This window comes from Phoenix dactylifera, chromosome 2, assembly GCF_051530095.1.
Source record: "Phoenix dactylifera cultivar Ajwa chromosome 2, Ajwa_hap1_PhDact_Kaust_v1.1, whole genome shotgun sequence".
NCBI classification, from domain to species: domain Eukaryota; kingdom Viridiplantae; phylum Streptophyta; class Magnoliopsida; order Arecales; family Arecaceae; genus Phoenix; species Phoenix dactylifera.
The window spans coordinates 33,394,325-33,418,520 of record NC_143191.1 but is presented as its reverse complement, the minus strand read 5'-3'; the positions used below and the strand labels follow the sequence as shown (position 1 = coordinate 33,418,520).

General features: G+C 37.6%; 2 protein-coding genes and 1 long non-coding RNA gene across 4 annotated transcripts; 2 read left to right on the top strand and 1 right to left on the bottom strand.

Moving 5' to 3' along the window:
* Positions 1-2,049: 2,049 nt before the first annotated feature.
* LOC148714709 (betaine aldehyde dehydrogenase 2-like) lies at positions 2,050-12,897 on the top strand. The gene is made up of 15 exons (XM_088716005.2): positions 2,050-2,317; positions 2,421-2,563; positions 3,028-3,108; positions 3,195-3,343; positions 5,582-5,674; positions 5,749-5,872; positions 5,990-6,055; positions 6,251-6,317; positions 6,606-6,682; positions 10,573-10,686; positions 11,341-11,418; positions 11,494-11,645; positions 11,746-11,806; positions 12,326-12,432; positions 12,522-12,897. Exons 1-15 carry the CDS (start codon positions 2,209-2,211, stop codon positions 12,610-12,612), a joined length of 1,512 nt encoding a protein of 503 aa, XP_088572131.2. The 5' UTR covers positions 2,050-2,208; the 3' UTR covers positions 12,613-12,897.
* On the top strand, positions 9,457-9,840 carry LOC148714710 (uncharacterized). The gene is made up of 2 exons (XR_015975344.1): positions 9,457-9,596; positions 9,746-9,840. It is a non-coding gene; the product is annotated as an uncharacterized LOC148714710 (long non-coding RNA).
* Positions 12,898-14,231: 1,334 nt separating the features above from the next.
* LOC148714707 (zinc finger MYND domain protein) lies at positions 14,232-23,957 on the bottom strand. Of its 2 annotated transcripts, XR_016399245.1 has the most exons (9): positions 23,462-23,894; positions 22,279-22,419; positions 21,826-22,191; positions 21,210-21,452; positions 16,940-17,032; positions 15,827-16,027; positions 15,036-15,289; positions 14,804-14,933; positions 14,232-14,619 (listed from the first exon to the last, which is right to left on the bottom strand). XR_016399245.1 is itself a non-coding variant. In XM_088716003.2 (7 exons), the coding sequence occupies exons 1-7, from the start codon at positions 23,822-23,824 to the stop codon at positions 15,077-15,079; spliced, it is 1,620 nt and encodes a 539-aa protein (XP_088572129.2). In that variant the 5' UTR covers positions 23,825-23,957; the 3' UTR covers positions 14,957-15,076. The 2 variants fall into 2 exon arrangements, 1 of the variants encoding a protein (XP_088572129.2); XM_088716003.2 differs by lacking the exons at positions 14,232-14,619; positions 14,804-14,933 and having other exon boundaries at positions 14,957-15,289; positions 23,462-23,957.
* Between the last annotated feature and the right edge of the window lie 239 nt (positions 23,958-24,196).

The following is a 24,196-nucleotide window of genomic DNA, read 5'->3' as shown; positions in this document are numbered from 1 at the left end:
GTGTGAAGTCTCTTTCCTCATCCGATTGCAATCGCACTTAAAATCCTAGGTTTCAAGGCGATCCAAGCATTGAAAAACTTGAGATTTTTGCCTATTTAAGATCCCCATCCTTCTCCTCCGAGATCTATCAAAGAATAGGGCTAGATTTCTTGCGATTTCAAGCTACTTTCTCGAGATTCTTCTTCTGATGTCCGCCGGAAAGAGTCGCCGGAATGCCTAGCCGAACCAAGGTATGAGTTCTTCATCATCTCCTCTTTCTGCCTCAGTGTTTTGGGCCTTTGTTCCCTTAGATTTGAGCCAGCAGTTACTAGAGTTTCATCCGAAACATACCACCCCTTTTTCGGTCTTCTTTCATTATGATTAGCCACCATCGACCGCCGAGTTTGGCTAGGGTTGCGGCCGGCCGGCCACTCGAGGCCGCCATTAGGTGGGTAGCTGAGCCACCACTGCTGCCATTTGTTACCAAGGAGGGGGAAGGAAGAAGAGAGACAAAAAGAAGGTCCAAGATATGGAATCATTATAATGAGGTAAAAAACCAAAAAGACAAGACTAAATGCAATTATTGCCATTTTATTTTTTCAATCGATCCTAAAAATGGGATTAAGTCACCTTCACAAACTTATAAAGAATTGTAAGTCCAAAAAAAGTCTTGATAGGAGATAGAAACAGTTAATGGGTAATGTGACTTCAAAAGATGGTGTTGCATTAAATGAGATGATTCCCTATTCATTTGATGAAGAGAGAAGCCGTGAGGATCTTGCAAGAATAGTAATTTTGCAAGAGTTGCCATTTATAACAGTTGAGCACCCAACCTTTTGGAAATTTGTTAGAAACCTTAGACCTTAATTTCATGTTGTTTCAAGGACAACATGGGCATCTGATTGCTTTAAAGCATATGAAAAGAAAAAAAGATGACTTGATTTGTTTAAAGCAAACTGTGAAAGAATCAGCTCAACATATGATATGTAGACATCAAATTAGACATTGGAATATATGTGTCTCACTACACATTACATCACTAATGATTGAAAACTTAAAAAGCATATTATCAATTTTAAGATGGTTCCTTCACCACATATGAGCTTAGTCATTAGTGATTGCATAGCTAGCTGCATTTTATCTCGAAATATTGAGAAAATGTTGGGTTCAAACACCCTTGATAATTTGTTAGCAAATACAATTATGGCCATGGAACTTCAAAGACAATTTAGAAGGGACTTACTTTTGGACGGTCAGTTCTTTCATGTGCATTACTATGCACATATTCTTAATATGATTGTGAAAGACAGGTTGAAGGTAATGCAGGGTGCTATTCGTAGTAATCTATCAGAATATAGTTGAGACATTGATATGCACACAAGATTGTCTTCAAAACACCATACCTCATCATGTAGGTTCAACTTCTAAAACATCCATAAAATTTATCATATACTAGTGCTTTACAACTTTTCAATTTTTAATTTTGTATTTTTTTCATTTGTAGATGACCCACCTTCTCATATTAATTACAAGGTTGAAGGTTACCAAACAACTATTGTTATTAGTACTGATGATTAGCTTATGCAGATAACAATCATCCGAATTATTATATTTATATTGTTAAAAATATCATAATTTTTATGCATAGTTAACTATATATCTATTATCTAAGAAAAAAAATGGAAGCTATTTTCTATCAAATCTAGATAGTGTTGGGGTGCGAGTTTGCAAACCGAAGGATAAGAGACTCCCATGTGATTACCCCTCTCTCTCTCTCTCTCTCTCTCTCTCTCTCTCATGTGATGAATGTTTGGATTTGTATGTCTCCCAGTGTGGAGGCTTTGGCTATGGATATTAATTAAGATATATCTGTAGACTGTAGTTAGAAGCAAATGGTTTCATATATGATCCTCAATAGTTGTCATCTTGAATTATGACCTGGCTAGTTATATACCAGCCACGTATAATGATACTTTTTAATACGAGTTTGAATACTTTTCGAATATGATACGTTTTCTTTGTTGACTCGGGTGCGTTGCCATGCCTCAGATCCAGCTTTCCTGGGCAAATGTGCGGGTGTGTGCGTTTTTTAGCATAGAACTCTCTATGCGTGTGTTCGTACGACACCATCACTTCCGTCAACTTTTGTAGCCCTCTACCTCCGGTCCGGCACTCACTCACTCCTCTTTCTCTCTCTCCGTCAGCTGCAAGTCTCTGCAAGCGAGAAGCATGTCGGTTGCGATCCCTCGCCGCCAGCTCTTCATCGACGGCGAATGGAGAGAGCCCGTCCGCCAGAAGCGAATCCCGGTCATCAATCCAGCCACCGAGGAGCCCATCGGTCGCTTCCTGGCCTTTCTTTCCCCATCCTTCCATTATTTTATCGAGACCTCGTGTCGAACACTAGGATAGTAGGATGCTGATGGAGTTTTGGGGTTTTCCAGGGGACATACCCGCGGCGACGTCGGAGGACGTGGAGGTGGCGGTGGCCGCCGCCCGGAGGGCTCTCACCAGGAATCGGGGCAAGGACTGGGCCCGCACCTCCGGTGCTGCTCGTGCCAAATATCTCCGTGCGATCGCCGCCAAGGTATCCCTTCTATCCGATCTATCCCCCCAATTATTTGATCGTGGTACCTGGATGTATCTCTATATCCCGGATTTGTCGGATCTTTATATATTTCTCTTGGAATCTGAAGCTAGTTATTATGATTCTTGTTTTGTAACATAGACATGGCTGAGGTTTCTTTTCCCTCTTATTCCCTTTTTGGGTTTTCTTTGTGAATGGAATGTGCAGCGAGTTGTTCGTTTTGATGGCAGATGAAATATGCCGATCTTGCATGCGAACTCCAGCATAACTTGTTAGATTAACTTTTCTCCCATTTTCACACTGCTTATTGAGATAAGCCTTGGCTAGCAACTTTATGCGTTGAAACTGAATTGGATGAATAATTTCCTTATGCTTACCTTTCAGAAAGTGGTTCCTTTTCTGTTTATCGTGTTCCCAATCTTTGTCCTTCCATTGACTAATTTTTCACCCTCGATTTGATGCAGATAACCGAGAGGAAATCTGAGCTGGCTAAGCTAGAGACACTAGACTGCGGGAAGCCTCTGGATGAGGCAGCATGGGACATGGTATATTTGCTGATTCTTGAAGGGTTCATTTTTTGAACAATGAGCATCCATACATCTGCTTCTTACCTGCTTTTCCTTTTATCCAGGATGATGTTGCTGGGTGTTTTGAGTATTATGCAGATCTTGCAGAGGCCTTGGATGGAAAACAAAGAGCCCCTGTATCTCTTCCTATGGAAACATTTAAATCTTATGTTCTTAAAGAGCCTATTGGAGTTGTTGGCTTGATCACTCCATGGTATATGATCATACATAGTGTTTGTTTAACTTCCTGCTATCATCTTCTTTTTCATGATCTTTTTGCATGTTCTACCTGGTGTTTGAGCTATGTTCTTTTGTGCATCATATTATACTCTTGAAATATTTCATACAGCAGGATCCAACAGGCAACTCCTAAGTAGAATGGAAAAAGTTTTTTTAATGACTGTGTTGTTTGTCAAGTTGTTATTAATTGCTGTACATAATTTTAGATTTACAAATATGCAGCCCCTTAAAGAAATATAATACATAAGATGGACTTTGCTCCTCTCAAAAGGGAGAGGGTATCTATTTCTTTTAACTCCAGAATCAATGATAGGGCATCCAAATTGAAGATTCACACTGTTGATTATGATCTATATACTAAAAATTTCTAGAAATCAAAAATCTTGTATTTTGATGGTCTCTAACCTATGTATCATGTGGATACAAAAATGGACAGTTTCAATGGTGTTAGTGTGCTCGAATACATGATAAGCATTTAAATTGAGAATCGATCTTATCGATCATGATCTACATATGTTAATATATATATATATATATATATATATATATATATATATATATATATATATATATATATATATATATATATATATATATATATATATATATATATATATAGATTGAAAATCAATAGATGTTATTACTTATTATAGCAAGCATTGTCTCATGCTACTTTAACCACTCATTTTTATGTCCACATGATGCATAGGTTAGAGATCATCAAAACACGTGATTCTTGGTTTCTAGGTATTTTTAGTGGTATAGATCATATTCAACTATATAGATCTTTGATTTGGATGGTCTATTATTGATTTTAGAGTTGAAAGGAGTAGAGACCCTCTTCTTTGGAGTCCTCGTAATACCCTCCATGGTTCTTATGATTGATCCTTTTCCTTATCATCATTGGTGTCAAATATCTTTTGTTCATATGATCTTTTGGAGTAAGAATATGCAATATCAGGCATACCATATCATACTAGTATCAAATCAATACTTGTTATGGGGGTTGTATCAAGTGTCGGCACACCGAACCTACCCTCATATCCGGAGTACTGATAATGCACCAACATGATACCAATATGGGGTCCACTACTGAGATTGTGAATCTTACTGCAACATTTTGGTCTACTCTGTCTAAGGTTTTGAGGAGAGTAATGCCATGAACATGGTGGGATGCTTGGTAGGAGATCATGGTTGTTGATTCAAGAGAACCTAAAAGAGTTTAATTTGTCACAATAATATGACTTGGAGCTGAAACGCAAAAGAAGGAAAGAAACAACTTAAGTGACTACGATCTTAAAATGTAATACTTGCAAGATCGACGTATTACGTGGGTTTGTAGAAGGAAGAGGCCTATTATGGGTATATTATTACAATAGAGGGTATAAAAGCATCATTAAAGGAAAAATCCATGTGAGGCTTACTAGGCTTCATGCCTCAGGACGATACTTTCACATGAGATTCCACAAAGTGAGGCTTACACATAGCATACAAGGGTTAATGTGAGGTGAAGACTTAAGCATAAGCATCATAATGATCTCATGGTAGGTTTTTTTTTTTGTGTGTGTGTGTGTTGGGGGGGGGGGGGGTATCATGAATGGTTCACCAATTGTTAAATAGCACTACCAACACTTGAAACTAGTTTTGTCATTGTGTAAGCACAATGTGAATGGTCGAGTAATGCTTGCATTTATTGTCAGGCATAGCTGAACACCCTTCTATCTTGATACAACATGTTCCTCCACAAAATTGTGAAAGTGAATTATGAAGTCTAAATTCAGCAAAAAAAATGTATTGGAGGCCTCTTGCCTATCCATCAATCAAACAAAAATAGATGCCACGACAGATATGGAGTGCTAAAATATATGGTAAACCATATGAATTCAGAATTGTTATTGATATGATAGGCATCTAATAGTATCCAGAGGCTCAGACTCAGCATATGTGGATGCATCTGAACCATGAATCAAATTAAAACATTGTCTCATGCCACTAAATTTTCTGATTTATGACTACCTAATGTATAATTAAGAAATCTTCCTAACATTTCATTTTTTGGTCTTTTATGTGTTTTCAATACTTTAGAATTTGCTTAACATTGTGGGTTTTATTTTTAACGCCCCATCATGTATTTTACACTAATGGGTTAGGGCTAAAAATGATGTAACTGACAGATGGAAATATAACTCTATATATTAATTTTTTGATGAAGGAACTATCCTCTATTAATGGCTGTATGGAAGGTTGCTCCTGCCTTGGCTGCTGGTTGTACAGCTGTACTAAAGCCATCTGAGTTGGCTTCTGTGTAAGGCTTATGATGATTTAATTCTCTTCATCTTAAAACATACCAGGCAGAGTCTAAAATTATTTTATCATCAGAACATGTTTAGAGCTTGCTGACGTGTGCAAGGAAGTTGGACTCCCTCCGGGTGTCCTAAACATAGTGACTGGGTTTGGTCCTGAAGCCGGCGCTCCTTTAGCATCCCATCCTCATGTGGATAAGGTTCAGTTATCTTTCCTGATGTTTGTATATTCTGAATAGTGCAGTAGTGCTATCATAAATTCTTTCTTCATCAACTTTGATGCCTCACTTGAAAAATTAATTCATCTGTTATGGTAGATTGCATTTACTGGAAGTACAGAAACTGGTCGAAGGATTATGACTTCTGCTGCACAAACAGTCAAGGTTTGTTAAAAAGTTGAAGATTACCTCTGTAATCATTTAGGTTGTCTTGAGTAGGTCTCCTACTGTGCTCTCCTGCATTTTCTCGTATTTGTTAATTTATGATTTGTTTATCCTTATCTCATTTCTTTTGATGTAAGGGTCTGTATACTTTATTTCTTATCTCTCTCTCTCTCTTCTCTTTCTTTTTTTGGTCAGCCTGTTTCATTGGAACTTGGTGGTAAAAGTCCCATTATTGTATTTGAAGATGTGGACATCGAGAAAGGTATGTCTTGAGTATCACGCACTTCTCTCAGTTGTAGAAAGTTCTCTCTCTTATACTTTGTTTATGATGGTGGAAACTGGAAAATATTTACTAGAAGCAATTTTATGTCCAAATTGTACTCTGGGCAGTTACATACAGTTACTTGGTAATCTAAGAAGTAGCAGCTGAAGATTGTGTTTTATGAAATAAAAGTGACACTTGTGTGTTTACGTTGAATATTGCTTGGTAGTTGTAAGTCTTCATCAGTAAAAGACCATATATTGAAGTTTGTCTACAATTTTTAAACAGCTGTCGAATGGGCTCTTTTTGGGTGCTTTTGGACAAATGGTCAAATATGCAGTGCAACTTCCCGTCTTCTTGTACATGTAAGTCGCCGCTCAGGCAGGATCCCTCCTTTTATCGTGTTATAAGATATGATTAAATCATCATAAAATCTCTGTTGTCCAATCATTTTATTTATGTTTTCTAATATTACCAATAAGCTATCTATATCAGAGCTTAAAAATATCAGTTAAGAAAATATTTTCATTTTTTGTGGACTTTAGATGTTTTTGCTCGTCATCCTTGGACATTGTGTTATGCCATTTTTTTGGAATATTTGCATATCTTGAATTCTCTGGTGCAACAAATCTTGTGTTTTCATCTTTATACATGATATATGTGCTAGACTACTACTATATTTGATTTACTTTTCTATTGTAATTGGGCTGCAATTATGAGGGTCAACAATGTTAAATTATAGTTTGAAATTGGATACTAAAAAAAAAAAGCTGATGGTGTTCCTTATTAAAATGCAAGTAGTAAGGCATTAACCTGTCTCCCTCATTTATCTTTCTTCTTGGTTCCTTCTACCTCTTTCTTTTTTGTCTTTACAAGAATTTAAAATCTCCACGTTGTTCTTTAGCAGGTAATAAGTATCTTGATTCTTGATTCCATCATCGTATAAAACTAGCATATAACCTGGACGATGTGAGGGTACCTTTTTTTTATTTTAGAACATATACCACTCCTAAAATATTATTTTTTATCAATCACACAGTTATTTAGAAAATAACCTATTTTTATTAATATATAAAATCTTTATTTTATTCATAATCACTTTTATTTGTTTTAAATAAAATATACTTTTGTTAGTGTGTTAGTATATTAGTAAACATTACTAATATTTTTTTAAAAAATATTATTTATAAAAAATATTATTTTTACTAAAATATATTAGTCTTATTAAAACACTATTAGTATTAATATTGTTAATTTTGCTATTTTTACTAAGAATATTATTAGTTTCAATTCATGTATTAAAATATTATTGATTTATATTAATATTTATATTAAAATATTATTAGTTTTGTTAATAATCTCTTCACGGTTTGGCAGTCTAATGCATCTGGTGTATCACTTGACCGATCAGACCATTGGAATCTTGCCCTCACCATACCTAAGTTAAAGCTCAGGCTAATATAAGCTGTGTAAGCTCTGTAATTAAATAATGTTTATACATGTAGCGAAATTATAATTGTAAGCTGTGGAATTAAATAATATCTGTAAACATGATGGATGTTGTAAGCTGTGGAAGTAAATACACTCTGTACATGTAGTGAATGTTGTAGGTTGTACATGTGGTGAATGGAGAGCTGTAAAACTAAAATAATTTATTTTTTGATTAAAAAGTTTCAATATGAAAAATAATAGGGTTATGGTATTGGGATTAAGGCTGCAAATGGGTCGGGTTGACCCGAGACCCGACCCGCGTAGATCCGACCCAACCCCGAATTTTAGGATCCGCGGGTCCGGGTCGGGTCCTAAAATTGGATCCGAATCATTTTCTGGGTCGGGTCTGGGTTTACTGAACGGACCCGACCCGACCCGAATGGACCCGAAGAGAGAAAGAGAGAGGGGAAAAAAGCAAAAGAGAGTTTTTTTTTTCTTTTTTTTGTGTGGGTTGTGGCACTATTGGTCCGTTATGATCCTTTCTCGGTCTATTACACTGTTGATACCACTGGTGTCTCGGTAGCTGGCTTTTCTTTTTTTTTTTCTTCGGTTTTTTGGCTTCTGTTTTTTTTAACTTTTACAGGGAGGAAGTGAGGGAACACTGAACTGAATATGGGTCATGTGCCAGTTTTCTGCAATGGAATTGGATTTTGGAAGAAGGTCTGGGATTTTTTCTGTCCTCATGAGAGGGGAGCTGGGAGAGACCAAGTTCCGTCCAATCTGTCATATGGACAAAAAATAGTGTGATATGAAATTTGGCTTGTAGACCGACTTAGTTAGTAAGTCAGGGTCATCTGTTCTTACTGGAGATCAATTGCAAGTCTTTCAAGTCATGGGTCACCCAACACCTCATAATTATGATATGACCAAATTAGATTTGCCCAAATTCTTTCCCAAAAATATAAAAAAATTGAACCCGATTCGGACCCGAACCCGACTCGGACCCGACCCGACCCGACCCGATCTTCAACCGGGTCGGGTCTGGGTCCAAAATTAGGACCCGAACAAAAAACCGGGTCGGATCGGGGTCACCCAGGACCCGACCCGACCCGACCCATTTGCACCCTTAAATTTGGGATTATATGCATTATTCTCAGAAGAAACAAATGCGTGCAGGAGCTAGGAAAAGAAAATGAATATATAAATAATTAGGGTATAGTTTAGGGTTAGATTGTGCCTTCTGTGCCATTTGGTTGTTTAAGGAACATTAGAAATGTTTCTAATTTAATGTATTATGAAGTTTTTTACTAAATTGTGCGGATAGATTCTCCTGGGTGTTTTTACCAGATGAGAAACAATTTATCATACAAATGATGCATCCAGGAAATTGCTTTTTTTCTCCTAAGTGCAAAAGACCAAATACACCATCTACATGACAATCCCCTAACATGAATACAAACTTTTAGTAGCTTGAGACTCAAAGTTTTAAAACAATGCAAATTTAACGTTATTCAAGTTCAACCCAGTCCATCCCCATGTGCTTGACTTCATTAAATGAAAACATTTATGAATGCATTGCTCAACAATTTACCATAGACTTTGTAGTATGTACTAAAAAAGAAAAAAAAAACATCCACCTTTTTGTATTATAATGGCGGGACCCCCCCAAAAAAAGGAGGTTGACGAACAAAGGGCAGGGTCAGACCTGGTGCTTGTAAAGCAATTTGTTAAATATGTCCTTGAGAGACAAAGAGAACTCTAAATCCAACAGGTCCGGTGGCAGCTTTACCTTGCCACCACCTTCACTTCCAGGCCTAACCGTTTCGTCCACCTCTGTATCCAAACAATGTAAAGAAAGAACATAAATAGTTAGTTAACTTCTTATATATTGCTAATGCCTCCATTCACTTCCTCTTGGCACATAATTCTGTCACAACATACCCATTAAGTGGTTCTACGTAGTCACTTCTTGACTTTTCTTTCCACTTTGATTGAAGTGAAGGAGAAGAAGAATGAAGAGGGGAGGAGGGCTAGGAGGAGCAGAAGAGAAGAAAGGAACTCAAAATTCTTCTCAATGAAGAAAGGAATTTAACGCCAAAAGAACCTAAGAAGAGACATATCGGGTAGTTCACATAACCGAAGCATTTTGGGAATTTGAAGCATGCTTCTCGGTGCTTGATCCTGCCACTGTTTATAGTGTATGTGGAGTCATGTCCATTAATTAAAGGTGATAAAGAAGCGATGTCCCTTAACTTCGCCTAATACCCCTACTTTGACTTCACATAGAAATATTGTTTGAACACATGGTGAATGGAGAGCCCTAATATCTGTACGGGTGGCGAACTGAGAGCTCTGCTGAAACAGAGCCTCCATTTTAGTGGTGTGCATGTTAGATTGATTTTTATGGGGCTCTGTGTGCGTGCGTGCGTTGAAATATGTGAAATATGTGTGTGCAGTGAAGCATGCAGTGAAATATGTGAAATAAAGACCTGGGAGGCTGCTTTAGAAGGTAGTAGAGACTGATAGAACAAAGCAAGGAAGTGAGGTTTACTTCAAAAAACTAGCAACCTGGTTACATTTCTGGTATTTGTCATGTGTTGTACAATTCAAATTCAAAGCATTTCTTTTAAGAATTAATGTATTTCTGTGTCTTGAAGTTTGACTCTCTTTTTATCAATATGATATTGAGTTTTACTCAGATGATCATTCTGCTGTGATTGTATGTCTAGATTCTTCTAGCAGCACTTAAGCACCTTATTATTATTATTATTATAATTCCAATATTTAATTCATCTCTCATGAATGGGAATAAAAAATGTTTCAGGAAAGCATCTCAAAAGAATTCATGGAGAGACTTGTTGCTTGGGCCAAAAACATCAAAATCTCCAATCCACTTGAAGAAGGTTGCAGGCTTGGACCTGTTGTCAGTGAAGGGCAGGTATAAGACTGTTAATGACAATATTATGAGAGAATAGAACATACAATCTTAATAAACTTTTTGCCTTCGTAATTACATGACAAAATACTTGGCCTAAATCAGGTTGGGTTAGGTTGGTCACCCTTCTGGTTCAGAAAACACCTTTTTTTCTCCAGTTTTCCTACTTGAGCTCTATTTAGCTTGAACTAGCACATAAATTTGAGAGAAGGAAGTGAATGCTGCTTATCATCGATATGCTGCCTTCACTATATAAAGCCAGCCCAGTGCATGAGGTTCCTGCCATTTCGCGGTTTGGGAAGGTCAAATGTACACAGCCTATCTCTGCATTCAGAGAGGCTGTTTTTGTGCTTCGAACCCGTGACCTCTAAGTCACTATAGAGCAACTTTACTGTTGCACCAAGGCTCATCTAGCTGCCTTCTCTATATTATGTTGCAAATAATTTGGTCATGCTTATCTGTAGTTGTAGAATATCATTGGCAAGCCTAGTGGATTTTTTGGCAATTCCATCTTTCTGATTGTTCCCCAGACTTATGTTTTATATGCATAAGTTTATCATTTATCTTATGGATCCAATGCAACTGTCACTTATATGTTCTAATAGTTGCGGTAACAATATGATTGGGTTCTACTAAATAGTCTGCCATTTATTTCAGTATGAGAAGATCAAAAAGTTCATTTTGACTGCGAAGAGTGAAGGTGCTACCTTTTTGTGTGGAGGAGGACGCCCCCAGGTTAGTCTTACTCTCATCCTTAATCTGCATATTTTTGTTTGATGTGGATCTACTGACACTCTCAGTAACTGCCAGCATCTAGAAAAAGGGTTCTTTATTGAACCAACAATCATTACAGATGTGGACACATCCATGCAAATTTGGAGAGAGGAGGTTTTCGGGCCTGTTCTTTGTGTTAAAACATTCAGCACTGAGGAAGAAGCTGTTGAACTTGCAAATGATACTCAGTAACTTACTTTTCAAATTTTATGTTGAACAGATTTAAGATCAGAATTGCAGAAGTTATTGAGACAACCCATGATTTTTATTGTACTTCTGCTTTTCTAGTTTTGGCTTGGCAGGTGCTGTTATTTCAAAGGATCCAGAGCGGTGCAACCGTATATGTGAGGTATACCTAGATTTATGCATGCACTGTCATGCGCCTTACAAAGTTTGGCAAGGACCTAGGCTTAATGCTCTGCAGTCAATGGAGGGGAAAAGCAAAAGAATCATTCTTAAACAATGTAGATTTAGTTCATCTCATCTAAACTAGTATGATTTTTTTTTTTGTTTTTGATACAACGGCTGCTCACACTGCACTAGTATGAATCAAATGACTAGTTTATCATAATTTGGAAACATATTATGGCCACCACTCCAGCTGACATTGACCTACCAAACAATGTTAAGAGTGCTTGGTCAAGGCAGCTATAAGCTATAAAACGGAGGTCTGCCATACAACCTGGAATAGGAAGGCAAGCTAGCAGCACCTATTTCATACTCATCTATGGCCACTTTCCCAAATAATTATTTTCTCGCTTTACTTTTACTCATTTAGTCTGGATATTTATCTTTATACTGAACGTGGTCATTAGAATGGAATTCATAATCAATTGATATTAGAAGGATTTTTGATGTTGCTCTGCAGGAAATTCAAGCTGGAATTATATGGATAAACTGCTCACAGCCCTGCTTTTGTCAAGCTCCTTGGGGAGGGAACAAGCGCAGTGGTTTTGGTCGTGAACTTGGGGAATGGTGGGTACTCTAAAACATGGAGAACTGAGCATTTTTAGTCTCTGTATCTTTGACGTCATCTTTTATCTGCCTTCTTTCTTTCTCTGTAGGGGGCTCGAGAACTACTTAAGTGTGAAGCAAGTGACTGAGTACATCTCAGACGAACCTTGGGCATGGTATCCAGCTCCCGCCAAGCTGTAGACATGTTATCCGCTTGAAGCAGTGATGATCAGTGTGGGCAAATATCATCAAGGTTTGGACATCCATTATAAGTTTTTAGCATAGCGTGAATGTGAGGCAGATTGCTGCTGGAAATACATGGCAGGAGGAGCAAATTGCACTTAAAATGCTGCTAGATGCATGCTCTGGTACATGTAGTCTTTGTGCAGTTAAAATACTGTTATCCTATATGGTCTAGCTTGATCGAGGCTTATCTCGATGAGTACTGAAAATAAGCCATCTATCAAATAACTTGATTCCCCTGAACTGGACTTGAACAGAGGTTGAAAGCCTGAACTTCTAGGCATTATTCGGGAGACCATCATCCAATCGAAGTTTATATCCATATCCAGGTATCTGCAGTGTATTGCTACCCAAATCCGTGTGGCAAAATTATAAATGATGAATCCGTAATCTTGATCCTCTCTTCTGAAAGCAATTTTAGCAAGTTGCAGTAGGTGGTGCTCCAAATAAATTAGCTCCCTCTGATCCAGGAAGTCTACCCTTGGCTAAAATTGCTCCCTAAGGAACAATTGTAAAATTGGGCGAATCAGAAAGCGTGGATGTGAATCTTTTGAGAAATAAAGAAGCAATATTTATGATGCTAAGAAGAAGTGAAATTTGCAACTTGCAGATGGTAGAACAAGTTTCTCGTTTGTTTTCCGGGAACTCCCTTTCCAGTTTCGTTCTTTCCATGTCGACGTAGCCTAGCGCCCTTCAAATTAATAGTTGACAGCCATCGAGAGATGTGCAGCTCCCTTTTCCGATGAGACCCCCTCCAGCCTCCCATCTGGCAAAGCCTGCAGTTGAATTTTCCACGCTGCATGGTGAATCAAACTCGTTGCTTTTCCGTTTTTTCGATTATGTGCTTTGTAGATGATTTTGTATTTCACTAGTAGTAGGTGACGGATACAGCAGGAAGGCAGAGAAAGGAGAATCGAAGGGTGGTGAAGAGGAAGAAATGCAGCAGAAGAAAAGAGGAGGCGGACAAAAGGAGAACGGAAGGAGATAGGGAGCACGCATTCGTCCCTCCAAAAAAAACCTTTGGGGTTGGAACACCTTGCAGATATGCTACTTTATTATGCGTCTGCGCGTGTTCAGGAGAGGCTTCGCCTTTGATGCAGTAAAGGTGGATCGAGGGACGGTGCATTTGGCCGGGGAACCCGGAGTTAGAAGGGCTGTGACCCACTTTGGAGCCAACTCTTGGGCTTGGTGTAGACAAGCATGTCTGCAAACAGAAAAGCCTGCGACTTTAATAAATCTTTAATGGTCAATGTAAAACTTACCAGCATTCCATCACAGATTAAGATAATCATCAGCACCTCTTTGTTATGTAAGAGCAGATTTTGTAAAGTAAATCGCATAAATGCTACAAGAGCTTTTTCGAAAGAAATCAAAAAAAAAAAAAACAAAAACAAAGAAAATGCTCCCGAGATGATTTAAAGACCAACCAACAATCGACATCCCAACAGAGTTTCACATGCTGCACCACCAATCTTAAGATTCAGAAACCTGTAAATTGCTTCTCTACCGATTTTCTTCTTTAGCCTTAAGAGTCCTGATCTACTATCATTGTCATTTTAATAGAATAAGGCTGTAACTATCGGAAGGACCACCTTGAGCATTCAGTAAGCTTGAATAAGGATTTTGATGCGTACAGGCACCATACAAAATGAAAAGGAAATAAGACGAAACAGTGGAACAAAAAACAACACTTTTGATCATCTGGAAAGTTGGCACCAACAATGCTGGAAGCTTGACATCATTAATGAGAAGGATAATGCGATCTTTAGAACAACCAACCAGAAGAATATCCCATTTTAATTCAGTTTTCATCCAATGCCAAAAATTCTCTGATAAGCAGCAGCTAACCCAGCTTGAAAAGCTCCCATAATTCATTATGTCAATATACATTACGGGGACTCCTCTTATTAATAATTGGCACCATCAGACCCACAATATGAAGGCTCCATCATTCAGGCGGGCCAGCTGAATGCAAGCAAACACAATTTTAATATCATAAAGTTACGAGTGGCTCGAGTTGCATCAAGGCTTCTTAAGGAGACGCAGAAGTCAGAGACAAGTGGTAATATGCAATGCATAGGGTCTGCGAGTTACATATAAGTGAGCTTATGTACTACCTTTCCTGTTTGTCAGTCTAGGAGGGTCATACCTGTTGCCCTATGATGTCCGACTGGGACGAGTTGAGCAGCACCACATCAGCTCAAGTGTTTTAAGGCAATTACCTTATTGGAAAGTAAGGCAATTGCTGTTTACAGCTTACACGCTGCACCAACCCAGCTCTACATCGTTCATCAAAATAACATGATTAAAGTAGATTCATATAAATGCATTATTAATTATGCAGGAATGGCATTTTTCGTGACAAGAACGAGAATACAAACATATACTGTCGACCGATGATCAACTGCACCCATGCTTATGATCAACAAATTACAGGTCTCTCATAGGTTGGTGGCAAGGAGGGGCAGTTCTCATTCATATGTGCATAAGGCTCTATGGTGTTGTAATCTGGCAACTCCATCTGATAGTCTCCGAGTATCTGGCAGAAGGGAAGCTTCTCTTCATCAGCATTGCACCAGCTTGGCAGTCGTGTCCTGTTATTCTCAAAGATCTTGAGCATGTATGCATCCCGAATCTGTAATGCAGCAATTGTTAGATTAGTATCGTAGCATAATACACCGAGGAAATATGTGCTCTTATGATCTCTAAGACTACCCAAGGAGGCTCTATCGAATGTTAATGCCACTGACTGCAGCTCACATTCAGGTCACAGTAAGAAACTAAACATCACGTGGCAAAGATAATCCAAGCCTTCCATGTATGTGTGACTCTTATCAGCAGCCAACAAAATAAAAAGTATATTTGTGAGGGCCATCTAATAAGGTAATCACAGAGCGCAGGTCTTGGCACAACCGTAAAGTTGCTTCACTATCACTCCACATGCAGGTGTAAAGCTGCGTACATAACCCTACAATTGCGGGAGCCTTGTGCATTGGGACACACTTTTTTATCTAAATAAAATAAGCACATCCACCGAAGCTTATACTAATGCTCAGATTGTAGGACCTATGGGGATACACTGCAAACAATGGGATTGATAACAGCAATATTCCTAGCATAAAAAGAAGAAGTTTCGATTCCACTTGACCATGTTGGAACTTCTTATACTTACAGTGAATTCGGTAACCTGAATTGAGTTGGCAATAGGCCCAAATATACCAGCCTCTTTGTACATTTCTAGAATGAAGGCGACACAAGTTGTTGATTTGCCATCACTATACTCCCACTCATCTTGCTCAGGAATGGTGAGCAACTGATCAAAAGTCATTCCACGCCTTTCAGTCTCAATAATAATGTCATGCAAGTCCAAACCCTGATACAAAAATTAAAAGTAATGTCATGAATATAAATTTGACCAGTGTAACCTGCTACTAGAAAACAGGCACCTATGCTGATGCATTTCATGCACTCACTCCTAAAATATAGAATAACTCTGCAAATTCACCCAAACAGTTTTTTCATTAAGAATAACGTGACACATATGAGAACAGGGAGTATCATGATACAAAAAGACTATGCTCCATCATCAGCATCTTAACACCCAAGTCAAAAGGTCTTCTGTCGCATTCATGTGATTCACAGGATTAAACTAATGTTGCAGTTGGGTCAGTCTATTAGACCTGATAAAAAGTCTAAAAAAGGCGAGCAAAGGCATGCAGGCAAGCATGTGTAGAGGGCACATATACACACTTCGAGGCCAAAAAAAAAACATAAAAAAAATATATCATATCAACCGTGACAGAGTCAAAATACCATCTCATCTACGTATTCATCAGTACTCATGCAGTACCCATAAAACCAAGTGCTGCAAAAAAAAAAAAAAAAGGCCAGAGGAATACTGATAATAATTATTCCCAGTAGATCAAGATCAGCTATTTGCATTATCTTTATCAATTTTTGAATGGTCAGGTACATTGTTTTCAAGGTAAAGGAGATAAATTCCTCCACATATAAATATGTTGCATGGCTTGCCAGTCAATGATAACTGATGGATAATCGTTGACACATGTACATATCCACTGAGTGTTTTCTGGGATCATCTGTGCAGTAAGTTCTTGGGGAGAAATGCAATTACACTATTCTAGCAATTTTAGCCTATTTTCTTGCAAGATATGTAAATCCTTCATGTATACATAGAGTCTACTTGCAGTATATCTATGACTGATAATTCAACATGTCTTAAAGCACAACAACGGCAATTAAGCACTGCAGTAATTCAGTGTACCTCCGTCCCCAGCCGCTTGTTAAGGGCTTCATTCCACATATTAGCAGCATATGCAGGTTGCAGCCTTGTCCACATTGACATAATAGACATTACCTGAAACACATAATGCCAGTCGGAAGAATTAATATGTGCGAATTGCACTGAACTCCCACATGTGATTGACTTAAAATTAAAACCACTTATATTTGGGAATGAAATAAATGAAAAAATTTGGAAACCAGTATTCACAATTATGAATATATTTTAAAGTGGCCCAGAACACGAAGAAATTTTATTGCCAACATCAGAACAAAAAATCAGTAAGATCATAACCATCAAACATTATCCTATCTGTTTATAATCTTTTTCCACCAATTATTCCTATCAGAAGCAACATTTAGTGACATTACAAGCTTTTCACACATGATCTCTCAACTCCATCAACTTAATATTTTGGGTCCGAGCCACTTTACCAGCCATCAAGCATAAATATTCAGAAATTTTCTTGGTTAACATCTATTGCACCAAATTAATGAAATATCATATGAAGATTGATGTTGAGGATAGCATATGCACAAAACTTCTGCTATCCCTTGCTCCTATTTCACTCTTTTTTTCAAAGCAATAACTCTTTGCTTCAGAAAGCTCTAAAAGAATTACAAACAATAATTTAAAAAAAAGGGTTTCATCACATGTTGTTCATATCTAGTTCATTTTCTTATTGGGTTTTTAAGATCAAAAACAAAAAACAAAAGCGATACCAAAGAGGCCCTAAACTTAAAAATAAAGCCGATTTACTTAATAGTACTTTGTCTTGTTGTATAATAATATACTACCTCCAAACATTTTAGCGCACAACTAATTTGTGGTCTCTGCAGTTGCAATATTTTTTCTTTTGACTTTTCTAATAGATTGGAATCACCAAGATTTTCCTCCAACTCATACTTGCCTAGGCTTCAAGTTCTCATCAAATATGTTTCACTATTTTTAGAAACTTCATATTGATACAGATGATACTATAAACATGGCAAGGCTACCATCCGGTCGACACAGTTTTTTTGTTTCTTTTTTCCCTTTAGATGTATGGGCTGGGGTAAAGATCATGGGACTGGAAGTGGCCCCTAAGCAATTCGATTCACCTTTCAAAGATCATGGGAGTAAGAACTTGTTATAGCAAGTTGACTAAATCTAGTATTAATGCAGACCATGGATTAGGAATTTTATGCTAATGGCAAGCCAGCCTGGCACAGCATAATGGGGGCGTTTGGTATGCGGTGATCATCCTAGGATCAAGGATGATGTGGGTGGAGGTGATGAGATCACCGCGTTTGGTTGCACCACGGTGATACTACGTGGCGGTGATCTTAAATCACCTCCACTCCTCAATTCACCCCCCAACTCGGTGATGGGATACCTGTCCTTGAGGTCGAAAATTCAAGATCACCCCAGGGCAATGATCATGAGTTGAAAGTTAAAGACAAAAATACTCTCAAGTTAGCAAAAAAATTGATATATCAATATACCATCAATAAATTATGTCAATATTATATATATATATAATTATTATTATGTTGATATTATATATTATATTAATGATATATATTATATTATAATATATTACCAATCATATTATTATCCTATTATTATTGAAGGATAATTTTAAATTGTAGTAGGAATATATTATTATATTTTATATTTATATAATGAAAATATTTAATATATTACTATATTACTCCTATTTACCTTATTTTTCTAATCAAAATAATTATTATTATTAAAAAATCTATTATAAGTATAAATAAAAATATTAATTCTATAATGAAAAATAACATATTTTTATAAGATTAATAATTTATAGGAGTAATAAATATATTTTTATAGAATATATTAATAATTAATATATTGATAAATATATTAATATTTTATTTTAATATATTTTATATGATTAATAAATATATGATAAGGGCTACTAAAAGTAGAATATGTGACAAAATTATGAAGTTATTATAGGAATTAGTATATTGACTTATATTTTTAATTCATGAGAATTAAAAATACATAAAAAATCCATCTAAGATATATCAAGGGTATTTGTGGTATTATGTAGATAGTGATCTTGGATCTCCGTACCATACCAAACAAATTACTCATGGATATCCAAAAATTTTTAATCACTGGACCATGGCCTACCAAACACATTGATCTTAGATCACCGGGGATCAAATCATCCCAGCATTCGAATCACCAGGGATCTTAGATCACCGTGGTGATCCTGTTGGGGTTACCAAACGCCCCCAATAAGCATCATAATAGTACCAGTTATTGGCACACTGGCACCACTGCATGTCAATCACTGACATGCGATTCCATGCCAGTCGCATGGTACATACTGTGCAATATTAAAGCGTTCCAACTGGCACTTTAGTGTATGATGTAGACCAAATAAGGCTGTTTAATAATAACTTGTTTTGCACATTAATAATACCCATGTTAGCAAGGAAATTCGCCACTTAGGTTGTTCCTTTGCAGGTATGCTCTAGACTTGCTTTTCTTGATTCTCTACATCATTTTCCTATTGGCTCATGGAATATAATTTTCGCCTTTGATCATTTGGAACAAAAACTCTGAGCCCATGGGAACAATAACCACATGTTGTCTTTCTAGTAGAAGGAATTCCAAGCCATTCAATAGACTTCCTGCCTCTATTTCACTTGCTGACTTGGCATGGCATGGTTCGACAAATAGAATAATTAGCTTTTCATTTGAGATTCTAACTAGTCCAATTCTGCCCTAATAAAACTCAACTTGAAAGAGTAATATGCGTTTGCTTCTGTGTATCACCATTAAGGGGTTTCCATTTTACTGTAGTTAGTTCCATTTGCAAGTCCAAATCCACAGTAGAACAATTTATAGCTACCTCCAATGCATGAACTATGTTTTCATAAATATTGTTATCTACTATCTTGTTCGTTTTACAGCACATTTTGTGTTTTTTTTTTTTTGCTGAGTTTTCCGGGTCAGCTGAAAACACTGGCTTGTTTCTATTTTTCAAAGTGATCCACATTCGACATGCAATAGTTGAAGGGAAAAATTGTTATGCTAAACTTCTTCCCATCTCTTTCCCTTTAGGCCATTTAAGAACTTGACCAATGTCTAGATAAAGATGCTCCCAAACAGTTTGTTACTTCTTGTACATTTGTTAGGCACAGAAAGCAATAAATCTTGGAAGAATTTCAGCTTTATATTACTTTGCTTTGTAAGTTACTACACCAACTTGAGGTGAGATTAATTACACACATCATCACATGGATGGATGGATAATGTTTATGTATTTATATACGTGTCCTTACACATGTCGCGCGCACGCACAGAGAGAGAGAGAGAGAGAGAGAGAGGCCTCTGACAAGTTGAACAAAACATATGGACACAAACCCAAATCCGAGCTTCAACCTCTAACAAGTCGGAAGACAAAGGAAGCTCAACAGTATCTAACATCTGAACTAAGACAACAATTTTATTTGTTTTTATTTTTCTTATGTTTTATTTATCAACTTAGTATATTTTATGCTCAGTATATTTGCCTTGAGGCATGTCAAAATGCATTGAAAATGGTATAAAAAACTAATGCCATAAATGAAGCAGATGAACCAAATACTGCTTGTCTGTACTAATCAGTTGCATAGGCAATTGCAAAGACAGCTTGGCAATCACTTTTGTTATAGTCTAGGTCCATGACTATCGCTCAATTAATTTAATAACCAAGATTTGGATTACAGATTATTTGTAAGAATTAATTACTGTTCCAAGATTATACCAATTTTCATCTATGTGCGTGGGCATCTAACTTTTTGATGGTCAAAATAAACTCATTATTCCTTTTACCATATATGTAACAAATATTAGAAAGTAAGCAGAAAAATGATATGTATCAAAAAACCTTTTTAAAGTAACATAGCGCAACATTTTTTCCAACAGTAATAAAAATCAAATTATGAAATATAAATTAAAGAACCGTAGCAATATTAAAATTTTGCCCAAGATAAATAATAAGTATGCGAGTATGTGAACCATAATCTTTCCCCCTTAAATCTTGGGCCCGATAGATGAGATGTTAGGGCCCACATTATAAAGGGGCTATTTCTGGTTCACAGCACATGCCATCACTTATGATCTAGCAGCTCTCATTGTCCATTTACACTAGGGCAGCAATGAAGTTATCCAAAACAGGAAATTTTTAAAAAATAGTAATTTGAATTTACTATCAGAATTAAGTGCTTCTAAAAGTTGATACCAAGTTAGCATCAAGAGGGGGTGGATAATTGTTGGCTATTGTATCTATCCAGCTAAATATCATGTTATGATAACCATAAGGCTTTCCTGACATGCTCCGAGCATAAGCCCAAGCTGCAGTGGCATTAAATTTTGCACGCAGATCAGGGTGCAAAGGTAGCAGAGCTATATGAGGATTAGAGTTATCCTCAAGCGCCATCTCCCACCATTCATCCCATGGAATCACCGCGATAATCTCCTCTCCCTGCAAACATTATCATTTATTCAATTAGATAAAATATGTTGACAAATCACAACAAGGGCATCTTATGGATTGGTACCATTTAGCTATTACAAATATTCATTTCAGAAATCAAGATATCCTCGTGCCATGTCATTAGAAAAAAAAAGAAAAAAATATTAATACACAAGTGGTCTATAGAAATTAACATGTTAAAATACATGTTTTATGAGAACTGTATCTCTCTCTCTCTGTGTGCACATGCACATGTGTGCATACGGACATCCTTCTTAAAAGGTTATATATATATATATAAGGACATTCTTCTTAAGATGTTGTTATGAACCTGTTAATTCTTGCTTTCCAGACAAACAGTCATCATGGATCTTTGAAATACCTTTTCATTTTCATGCCCTGACTCCCCAACCCAGAGATTACCCATCTCATCCTTCAAGCAGACTGCCGTATGCCCAGCAAATGCACCAGTTACCCATTTCTCTAATGTCTCAAATCCACCCCAACGACCACGGATCTTCGACAATGCTAAAAAATCACCAGAATGAACATCTTCCGCTCTAATGGTTGCACGCCATGGTTGTGAGCGTCTCACAAATGAGGCCCCCATGTGCTTCTTAAGAAAGGCTAAGTTGGCCTTCTGACCCCAGCCAGAGTTTGAAAATAACGGCAAGACATCAAGCAGAGATAAGAATGTCCCAAGCATCCCTGATGGCATGAGAAATACGGATATTCCATGTTGTTTTACCTGTTTGCACAAATGAAAATTTCAACATTCTGGAATTGAAATTTGCAACAAAATGTAGAAATAAGTACACAACAAATCAAGACGGACATATTCCATTTCTGCTGGCTCTTGCCAAGACTTTATCTCTAGGGTGTGTTCTCGGGCAGTGAAGTAGTAATCCCACATAATCCTGTATGGTGTTGCAAATACGTAAAGATCCATACATGTCCAACTGTGTGGTGCATCAGTCTGCAAGAGAAAACAATGGTGAGAAGAATCTAAACAGATGGACAAATAAAGGTATTCATTTCTCAAACATACGTGACCCTCAAAACAAATGTGGCCAAAGATGTGACATTGATATGGCACCATAAGTCAGTTTCAACAAAAATAATAATATATATTCTCGAAGAGATTAAGGCCCATTTGATGATAGACATGCGTGAGAATATTGAATTATGAAAATATTCAACTTGATCTATTCATGTTCATGGACTAATAATATTGCAGTGGATGACCTACATCGTTCAAACTTACAAAACTATATTTTTTTTAATATGGGCCAAATTAAACCAACCTTTTTTTTTTTGGGGGGGGGGGGGGGGGGGGGGCGCAAACTTCTTTCTTGCCTTCCTTTATATTTGCAATGCATCAAAGATGTCTCGTATTGGGACATAAAATAGCATTAATTTGTGCAAAAAAAAAATAGTCCACCTGTTAAATTTTTATGACACTAAATACTTAGCACTCTGAGTAACTCTTGCACTACCCTAGCACATATGCCATCATAAGCTACTTAACAAATCTGGCAATGAAACATATAGAGTGTTGAAACTTACAAAGTCAAGATTCCCTAAGTACAGGTCAGACCACACTGACTAGCAATACTTTGTGTTATTTGTTAAGCTTCTTCCCACCCTCCTTTGCATAAGGAATATATAACAATCACATCAAATTGTGCTGGGTATTTAGACTTCAATAGCCCACCCCCAAATAGTTGGTACTGAGCTGGGTGGTCATGGTTACAGTTATGGTATTTAGGGATTCAACGTGCTGAACGCCTGAAACACTATACTTTGCACTCCAGGTAACGCATCATAAATTAATTGACACGATCACTCAAGCTAGCAGAATTAACCACATAGCACATCACACTGGCAGAAAAGATAGCTACCAAACAATCACTAGTTCTTGCTAAACCACATTACAGTGCTTAACAGAAATTCTAAACAATCTACCCGAATTGTCGTTCAGAATAAAAAAAAGAAGAAGAAAAATAAGAAGAATTTGCCTTGAGTCGGAGAAGTCCGCCGAGAAGACCAGCCTCATCGCTGGTGTTGGTGAATTCAAACCTAGCCTCGTTCTCGAAGAAGCAGGACCCCTTCCACTCGATGGATCCACCCTCCGGCACGACGGCGCCGACGAATGCCGGCAGGAGATCGACGGCGCTGTGAAGATTGTTCAGGACGGGCCAGGAGATCTGGCGCGGGAGGATGGGGAGTACGTCCTTCACGCGGAAGGGCACCTTGAGAGCGTGGACCTGAGAGGAAGAGGAGAAGTAACCCCATCCGAACCCTAACCCTAGAATCCACAGAAGCCAGAGGAGCCGCACGCCCCCAGGACCAGGAGGCGAGAGGAAGACCATGGGGTTCATCGGTCGGTCACGCTCTCTCTCTCTCTCCCCCCCTCTCTCTTTCTCTTTCTTTCCTTCTTTATTTATGGGATTGGCTTCTGTTTCCAGTGTCTTTTTCGCATTCGACGGCGTGGATCGGTTTTCGAACTGATCTATTTCGCAGGGACGAGGGATGTTAAGTCGGATCCGGATCAAGGAGTGTTCGCTGAACGCCACGAGGTGGGGAACAAATTTAAAAAGTTTCCAACGACTTCAGGACCGGGGTAGGCCACGTGGTAATTAAATCGCGGGTCCACGTGCGGGCCGTGCAGCACGTCCTTTCGTGATCAGTCACCTTGAATGCAACGGCCGAAAACAAAAATCCGAAGCAACGGTTGTCCACACCTCGAGAGT

What these genes read in the sequence shown, in the direction of transcription:
- LOC148714707 (XM_088716003.2), bottom strand. Translation starts at nt 23,824, where the DNA reads ATGAACCCCATGGTCTTCCTCTCGCCTCCTGGTCCTGGGGGCGTGCGG. An exon ending in CAGGGCATGAAAATGAAAAG is followed by an intron (nt 21,453 to 21,825) that starts GTATTTCAAAGA and finishes TAATGTTTGCAG; the next exon opens with GGAGAGGAGATTATCGCGGT. An exon ending in ACAAGCGGCTGGGGACGGAG is followed by an intron (nt 16,028 to 16,939) that starts GTACACTGAATT and finishes TTTTTGTATCAG; the next exon opens with GGTTTGGACTTGCATGACAT.
- LOC148714709 (XM_088716005.2), top strand. Translation starts at nt 2,209, where the DNA reads ATGTCGGTTGCGATCCCTCGCCGCCAGCTCTTCATCGACGGCGAATGG. An exon ending in AGATGTGGACATCGAGAAAG is followed by an intron (nt 6,318 to 6,605) that starts GTATGTCTTGAG and finishes ATTTTTAAACAG; the next exon opens with CTGTCGAATGGGCTCTTTTT. An exon ending in GGTCGTGAACTTGGGGAATG is followed by an intron (nt 12,433 to 12,521) that starts GTGGGTACTCTA and finishes CTTTCTCTGTAG; the next exon opens with GGGGCTCGAGAACTACTTAA.